This window comes from Syngnathus typhle, linkage group LG12 (assembly GCF_033458585.1).
Source record: "Syngnathus typhle isolate RoL2023-S1 ecotype Sweden linkage group LG12, RoL_Styp_1.0, whole genome shotgun sequence".
Classification (NCBI taxonomy): Eukaryota; Metazoa; Chordata; class Actinopteri; order Syngnathiformes; family Syngnathidae; genus Syngnathus; species Syngnathus typhle.
The window spans coordinates 4,009,608-4,018,419 of NC_083749.1; the positions used below are offsets into that span (position 1 = coordinate 4,009,608).

The 8,812-nt window shown below is 43.5% G+C and overlaps 1 protein-coding gene across 1 annotated transcript; it reads right to left on the bottom strand.

Moving 5' to 3' along the window:
- Window positions 1-573: 573 nt before the first annotated feature.
- Window positions 574-8,705, bottom strand: slc45a2 (solute carrier family 45 member 2). Its single transcript, XM_061292681.1, has 7 exons — window positions 5,771-8,705; window positions 4,412-4,588; window positions 2,899-3,260; window positions 2,672-2,815; window positions 2,181-2,304; window positions 1,562-1,767; window positions 574-875 (listed from the first exon to the last, which is right to left on the bottom strand). Exons 1-7 carry the CDS (start codon window positions 6,237-6,239, stop codon window positions 627-629), a joined length of 1,731 nt encoding a protein of 576 aa, XP_061148665.1. The 5' UTR covers window positions 6,240-8,705; the 3' UTR covers window positions 574-626.
- Between the last annotated feature and the right edge of the window lie 107 nt (window positions 8,706-8,812).

The window sequence follows — 8,812 nt, forward strand, 5'->3', positions numbered from 1 at the left end:
CCGCTAAATGGGGTTGAAAAAAAGATGACCTTCCAGCTGAACTTAAAAAAGCTTTCTGTCATTTTATAACCTTTACAACAAAAATGGTCAAAAACATTCTAAGGGAAAAAAAACCCTGGAGAAGAATCTCTCTGTAGACAGGTTTGAAAAAGAAGATTGTAAAAAGTGGTGGTCAACAAATAAATGATGTTTTTTTTACAACACAAAGTTAGAATAAAAGGGAAAAAGAGTTGTAATAATATTAAAGACATTACTATTTTCTAAAAAGCAAAACATTCTGACTAGCTATTTGAAAACATAAGAGGAAACTATTTTAACCGTTTGTGAAAATATAAATAAAACCAAAAATATCTGACAAGAAAGCTTTTGAGAAATCTTTTACAAATTAAACAGTCATATTGCCAAATAATATTTTAGTGGAAAATGTTCCATTCTCACAATCTTTTAGATTCATCTTCACACCACAAATTAGTAACCACAGCGCCTCTACTGGTCACACTTAGATGGTGCACCCAGTGGGAATCGACAGATTTCCAATTTCTGACTGCTCAATCAACGACACACACTTGAAAATGACATTATAAAGAATCTTTATTTAGCAATACATAATAGTCTTTATTGAAATATTACAAATTGTGCAACGGGGAAGGCGATAAGTGAGCTTGTCTGACAAAGAGTGCGATGAACATGCAGCCCAGTAAGGACACAGTGGAGGCGGACAGGACCACCACCACCACGCTGCCCACTATGTTGACCAGGGCGCCCAGGCCCGCACCCACCAAGATCTGGGCCAGCTGCACCATGGAGGTGAGGGCGGCGCAGTCAATGCCCGTGCCCCGTGCTGTTTCGCCGCCGCCGCGACGAGCCATTTCCTCCTGGGGGGGGGGGGGGGGAGATTGATGATTGGCTGACGGATTTTATATAATGGACGTCAATTGCACGTGGATTTTGGCGTTTGTATTCTTCTTAGCACTCCACCGCAAATAAGGAAATGATATAAAAAAAATAAAATAAAATAGTCCATTTAACTCTTATCAATATCTGACTTGCTCTTGTTGAGTAATAAGCGCTTTGCAAACAACCTGCAGAGTTGCCGCCACTATCTCGACATGAGTCATCTTGCCGGGATTTAAAAAAATAAAATAAAAAATAGCTTGAATCGGGGTAAAAATAAAAATCATTCTTCCTCCGGGGACAATGTGAGAACAGCCTGTCGGAATCGAATTTATTACACCACTTAGCGTTATATTGACGTGGTGTCTTGAGAAATGCAAACGCGGAGATGCTATAAAGAAAAGACGTCCCTATTCTCGATTAAGCCTTTTTGTACAATTCCGTCTCGGTGCCTCAGCTCGATACTCCATTAGGTTCAGTATAAGAGGAGAGGGAAAAACAATTGGCTCCACTTTGATTATAAGGTAGCTTTTGTTCCTCAAGTTGAGCTATTTTCCAGAGTGGACATTAACAAAAACAAGCATTTTGGAGAAAAGCCCGTCTCAGTTCTCCAATATCCAGGATTGCACGTATTTCCGACCTCACCGATCTCATATCGAGGACGTACCTCCTCCTCACGCTGGTACTCTGCGATGAGGTTGAATGGGATGGTGTAGAGCGTGCTGGACATGACGCCAAAGACGCTGCACAGGACCAGCGTGGCGATGACGTTGGGGAAGAGGCCGATGAGGCCCGTGCCCAGGCCGAACACAAAGTAGCCCAAGAAGTACAAACCCTTCAGGCCCACGGAGGGCAGCAGTAAACGCTGCACATCTGCATGAAAAAGAAAAAATATATTGTTATGGATGAGCCCTCCCCCCAATTAATCCAATAAATCTGGGTTTCACTTTAGACGGACGTCCCTTTTGTTATGACTCTGATCTATTTGGAGCTTCACTGCTGTCACACTGTGGTCTTTTGTACAATAATTGATGATGACTCAATGACCACGGCGAAAAAAGTATCCCGCGGTGAAGGCAGCTGGAGTCTCGGAAATGAAACAGTTGATCATTCGCCTCGCGGCCAATTAGATGAGAACTAAAAGAAGTGCGAACCAACTTCACCCCCGAGGGACTTCCTTCGTCTTCCTTTGAAAATTGTCCTTTTAGATGTGACGGTCTGTGGAGTTGGCCTTCCATTGTGACAGAAGTGCTCCATCTTCAATCAATTTCAATCAAGGCACTTACATGAGAAAACAGCCGAGGACACGGCGTTGATGCACAAGCCCCAGCAACCGATTTCCACGCCGTGTTCGTAAGTGGCGTACGAAGTGGAGTTGTGCTCGGCGTACGGGTTGCCCTTGTAGACGATCTGGGGAGAAGCAGAATTTTTTTCAATTCCCGAAAGCCTTCCCGTTGCGACTTCATCACGCGTCTGCTGATGAGGTTGATTTTGAAGTCGGCGGGGGAGTTCGAGCTTTTCTATATGCGCCTGTTATGTAAAGATCCCAAGGCGTCAAGGGAAAAAAGGCTTCACGCCGTGAACTTTCAAATCCTTTCATTGGCAACATCTCAATTGCTTTCGGATTACATATACTCCATCTTAAATCTCATCAGCAGGGGGTCACGATGACGGGAAATTATGATTTAACGCTTGCCAGTATTCATACACTTATTTTTTTTCCATTTACAGTTCATGTAGGAGAGCACGCACATCCGAGAAGGTTGCCAATTCTCACCTGGCCCATGAAGTCGGTGAAGAAGAGCATGTTGCAGAGGAACGCCGTCCATCCCAGGAGGTGACTGATGCACAGGTAGCGGTAGTGGTTGGGCATGCTGATGGTGGCTTTCAGCAGCGACTTGAGCGTCATCCTTTCACGGGGCTGTGAATGCATCATCACGTGTTTCCCCTCCATCTCAATTTGTTTTTTTTTTACAAGAACTTAACAGCGTGCCAACACTGTACCTCCTTACTGGGGTCTTTGGCACTGGAGGTGACAGCGTTGGCCTCCCCGAGAGCCGAGAAGGACCTCGCTCTGATGTCCTGGACCGGAACCGGCGGCGGGTCCTCGGCGTCTTTGCTTAAAGTTCCGTAGCCGTTCTGCTGGGAGCCCAGATTCCTCAGGGCGTTGAGCACCGAAGGTAGCCGGGCGTCCGCTTTGTCCAGGGGCTCCTCGGGAATGCTGAAGAGGTGGATGGTGAGGAAGAAACTCCAGGTGAGCGCCGAGAAGAAGAAGATGACCTGGTACTCGGAGCCCAGCAGCTGACCCAGACCGGTGTGAACCCAGTCCATGGCGCCCATCAGGTAGCCAAACGCTCCGCCCAGACCTGGAAGAGACAGCAGGATGCTCCATAGCTGCTAACTAATAATTAATTTAATCGCTTCTCTCGATGCGTTATGATTAACGTAATTGTATTTTGGGCATTTATTCATAACAACAAGCACATTAGAAATGAACAGAATAGGTAGAAATGACCTTTTATCAGAAGTAAAAAAAAAAAAAAAGCCATAACTTACTTTGTTATAACAACACTGCAAAATGACATTCATCCATTCCTCTCCACGAAAGGCTTTTGAAAGTGAATTCCTGGTGAGCACAAATTGATTCCACCTCACCCCCCCCCACATTCCAAGCGAGAAGAAAGAATCATGTGCACGCAAGGCCTCCGAGGCTCGCTCAGCCCCGACGCATGACCACAGCACATGACTGCCTGATTGCAGTCGGACTGCGTCGAAACGCTCGCGTCACCTCAAGTCGACTACGTAAGATTAGTCGCAAGGTGTCCTTCGGAGAAGTGCCTCTCAAAACTGGGCTCTATGAGTTTCCCTTAAATTTGAACTTTCTAGAAACAATGGTGAGTATGAGACAAAGTGCCTTTAGAACCACAGGAGCCACTTTGTTCAAAAAAGCACATTTGACGAAGCCTGGCGTATGAAAAATTGATCAATAGGAAGTAGGTTGGCAGCTTCAAAGTGGGCAATATCATTTGGGCTTATTAAAATGACTTTTGAAAAGCTTTTGGAAGCCAATCTTGGGCACTTGTTTAGCAGTTGGTTATTAGCTGCTAATGCCAATTTTTAATTGGTATTAACTTAATGATGTAGTAGTCCTTAATAAATAATAATAGTCCTTAATAATTGAGCATGTTTTATATATACCGGGAGTTTATTTTATTTTACAACCCATGAGGATATTTGTGCCATTTTAAAAGTTCAGCAGAAAACAGAAATAAAGCAATTTAGTCTAGAATTGAATTATAGTAAAAATGTATTTAAGTATTAAGTTGTTCTTTTTTTTACAGATCACAAGATTGTTTACGCGATCATTCAAAGGTTTTGCACAGATGGAAAAAAAATTATTATTATTTTTGTTGTGCTGTGTCTTATTTTACCACCAATAAAATTGTATAGTTTATTCAAATGTTTTGTGAGAAACGAGAAAAAACAACTGAACACAATTGAAATGGGCACATCATACCAGTGAGCAGAGCATGATAGTGGAGGCCTCGCTCCTTATCCTGGTGGGAGCACACGTCAAAGAGGTAAGCCTTGATGGGCCCGTCGATGAAATCGGCGGCAAAGTCGAACAGCACCACGCCCAGCATCACTAACACAATGGCCCACGTCCGCCGCGCCGACCTGTCGGCGAACAGCGCTGCAAAACAATAACAAAAAAAATTACCTAATTGTTCATAAACTGCCATTCCGCTCTATTTTTTTGGTGGTGCGAGATTCTTCAAATAGAAGATATGCACTTTTGGGCAACATCAATAGTGTTCTTGCTTTTAATAACAAGCCCTTAGGTATCACATGGAATCCTTCCAACGATTGCAATACACCCGCAAGCACGCCGGCGGGCGAATTGAAGATTGAAGACGCTGCCATTAGCATGCTAATAGATGACCAACAGGGGAGAAACAACAAGTGCAGAGATTCAAGAGGGATCATCGCATGAGCACAATGTTATGATTACAACTGATGAATAGAAAACAGATGAAATGGATGGGTTGAAATAATGATTATGGGGGTTTGAATTATTTAGAGCCACGAGGCATTCAGGGGCTCGGTGCTTAAATGTTAATGTGGGGCATATTAGCAAAATTTGTAAGCCATTATTTAAGTCTACCTGGAGTTACAGTAAGTCATGTGACTCAAGTCCCCAACCTCGGATCAAATTGGACTGATTGGATGTGTCCCTAATATTGTGTCCAATGAGTAGTAAGCTTAAACCAGAATTTCAACTCTAGTAGTCTGCTTTTCTTCAATCTTTTTTTTTTATATAATCCTCAGTAGAATCGAGGCTATCTGGCTTTATCTCGTGTTGCAACTTGGCAGAGAATTTTTTATTTATTTGTAAAATTGAGCAGAAATGTCAGCAGCTACGGCTCTCATTATCAACAATCCACGCATTGAACTTGTGTCACAAGTGTGACTGGTGGATGTGATCAAACGTCCGCCTCTCTCAAAGCGCACTCGCGTTTCATTTGTAATTCCTCTTGTGTCATTTTTTTGTCAGATCATGAGAGCATGAAACGCTGATAAAGTTTCACTCTGTACGCTTCAGGAAAAAAGGGAAAGTGCGAAACAAAAATTAGAACAGACCAAAAAGTCTGCTCTTGGTCCTGGGGTGGGGCGTTTTTTAGGGGAGGCAGTGCCCCTGAACCCCCTCCCCCCCAACTCCGCCAGTGAATACATTACTATCAGTTTACAAAATGTCATATGCTCATTGAAACTTACATTGGTTGCTTGTGTTAGCGTCAGTGACACTTTCGAAGAATTCATTCATAATCAATTAAATTTAAACCAACATCTGCTTCAGAGCAACTCATTTCCTAACCTGAGATGATGAGATCTCCGTTGAGGAACATGGTGATGCCCACAAGCATGAGGAGGCCCAGCGTCAGGATGTAGGGCCTCCGCCGCCCCCACGGCGAGCGGCAGTAGTCGCTGGCCGACCCGATGACGGGTTGCAGCAAGAAGCCCAGGATGGGGCTGATCAACCACACCAGGCTGTACATGCTGCGCGGCAGGCCCACGCTGAGCAACACGGGCGTGACGAACGCCGCCTCCACCGCGTAGCAGAATTCCCTTCCGAACATGACCAGGCCGTGGAGGATCAGGCGGCCCCGGGAGCGCCTGGGCTGCTCCACCTGCCCGAAGACGGCGCCCTCTGCACTGTCCATGTAGTAGTCTTTGGAGGCGGTCAGAGTCTTCGAGTCCTGCGGCGAGGAGCCTCCATTCTTTGTCGGTTCCGGGATCCGGCAAGGCTGGGGCCTGGCGGACTGGTCCTCCGATAAAAGGGTCATGTTTGGAGGGCAAAAATCTACGGACTAAAAAGGTTTAAAGATCCGCTCCTTGCATGGGTGCTAAATCCTTTTGGACTACTGCATAGCAGAGTGCGAGACCCTCACGGCTTTACCGCTCATGTGAGTCCTCGCCGGCCCGTCTGGGAAGAGCCGAGTTGGGCTCCGGGAAGGGAGGGAAAGAGGGAGGAGGAGAGAAGTTAGTCGTATTTATGAGATTAGTAAAGGTCTCGTCCCCTCAAGTGGGGCAGAGCGAAGACCTGGGGCCGCTCATGGGAACGTTTGAGGCCTCACGTGCGAGTGTGAGGCCGCATTCATAAGATTCAGTCAAGCTGATGCCAGGAAGTCACAATGCTACAAATATTGAATTGTACTTTTGCAAACTTTTGGAGTTTTCAAAGACTTCCACAAAAAACTGTACAACCACATGTCTCGAGCGTTCAGCTGCAACCAAAACATACCTCGAGCTAAGCTAGCAAATTGTTTCTGCTCGTTTCCTTGTTTGAGAATGACTGTGCTCAAAGTTAAGTCCTGGGGCTGATCATGGGAACGCATTGATAAGATTCTTTTCGATGTCAGTTAATTGAAGTGTTTCTCAAACTTTTTAGAACGTGTATATTTTTACATAATGGAATAAAGTCATATTCATCCAAGAAAAAAATCAGTCAAGCAGAATTTTGATGGCTGATTGTGTCAGAGATATTGGGAATGTGATTTAACAATACATTTTTTTAAAAAAATATATTTTCGGCATTTCATGGAATGTCGTTATTGAATGAATTCCGTGAATCGATGTCTTGGGATTGATCCGATAATGGTTATGGTTTTATACATCGTGCTGCTTCGGGCCTCCTGAGACAATAGAAGAAAGCTAATCTGAATGAATGCGTTTATGCGACGTGCGTCAGCAAATCCTCATGGGGTTGATTTTTATTTGTAGTCCCTTCAAGCGATTTAGACATTTTTCTAAGAGGAATTGCAGGCAATGTGGTTTCACGTCAAGGTTTCAAAGACAAAAAGTTCTTTGTGATGAATTATGCTGCTTTTTCTGCCATTCGCCCTTTCAAAAGGAAAAAGTCTTTGGATTTTTTATGGTGGTAAGATGTAAAGTGTTCTTTCAGTGGTATTTTATTCCTGTGCTTAACTTGAGGATTTCACAGCTTGCCACAAGCTTCAAATTTTGCCCGATTTGGCAGCCGCTGCATAATCACTACATTCTGTGTGGAGGAAAATAATAGCCGTCATTTTCGGCACAAAGGCAGAGATTACTATAATTGTACTATAATTCCTTTACCCACTTCCATGATTGAAATCATAAAATATATTGGAATATCAAAAAAAGACCCCAAGTGAATACGAAGCGGAGTTTGAAATTGATATTTCGTTTACTTAGTGTATAAAGAAAAATATGAAAACGAACTGTACCATATTATACGGGAGTCTAAAAATAAATAAATAAAATAATGGCTTTGCGTTAAATATGCGGTCCGAGAAACGTTCTTGCTGTTATTGTACGGACAACATCAGACTCAAGGCGGGCAATTAAAAGTTCCAGCGAGCCGCCAGCTGTGCGAGACATCTTTATCCTGACATGTCTGCCCCCCCTCTTTCAAAACACCCACAACAAAAGCCTGCTTGCCAATCTGAACCTCACCTAGAAAACAAGAGAGCTGAATACTGTTTCTATTTATCTCCAGAGAATTTGTAAAAAAACACAACAACCAGGCCTCCATCTCCATATCGAAGACAAATTCCGTTTGTCTTAGGATTGATCCTAAAATGGCTGCCGCAAACAGAGATTGCGCAATTTTGTCTTGTTTAGGTTAAGTGGGTTCGGTTAGTTAACTTTTACAAAGACTCGCTCTAAATTCTGCAGTCTCAGCGATAACAAACAGTACCCATTCATCCCTAGACCACGGTGGCCTAATTTTTAATTATTTGAGCAAATGAAAAAGTGGCAAGCAGCAGCAAGGAAAAGCGGCAAGTGCTCATTTGTGGTCACTAAAGGGGCACAAATGAATTATAAATGTGAGAAGGCTTTTTTTTTTCCCCTTTATCTGATAATGAGAAAGTAGGACGAAAGGGATCAAAAGCTAATCTTATCACTGCAGCAATCACAATGACTCCAAGTCATTAATTTTTGACTATTTTTGTGAACATTTGACATTTTATGGGAGTTGGCAGTTTAAAAATGTTTTTTTTTACTCAATTTGTAAATGATCTGTGGCCTTGGAACATTTATACAGAATATGTCATAAGCTCGTCGCTCGTCCCTGTGAATGTATTTGAACATATTATCGGCACTTCACTTTGAGAGCATTACGCTACATCTCCATGGCGATCGATCCTTAGCCGCTTATGCGAGGCGGTCGACATCCCGGAGGCTTTTATCGAGTGATCTCATCCATAAATAGACATAATTACTGGGGAAGAGGACTTCAATTGCATTACAATCGCGCTCCCTTTTTATATATGTGAGGGATGGGGATTCGACTAATTGACTGAGCAACTGGATGCTATTTTGTGGGATCATATTTAATAAAATGAATTCATTTTTAGTAACACTGCAAGGAATG

Bases quoted from the DNA above. Each gene is read 5' to 3' on its own strand.
- slc45a2 (XM_061292681.1), bottom strand. From the start codon at position 6,239: ATGACCCTTTTATCGGAGGACCAGTCCGCCAGGCCCCAGCCTTGCCGG. The intron at 4,589-5,770 runs GTTAGGAAATGA...ATTGTTTTGCAG, and splicing joins CGGAGATCTCATCATCTCAG to CGCTGTTCGCCGACAGGTCG. The intron at 1,768-2,180 runs GTAAGTGCCTTG...TTTTTCATGCAG, and splicing joins GTCCTCGGCTGTTTTCTCAT to ATGTGCAGCGTTTACTGCTG.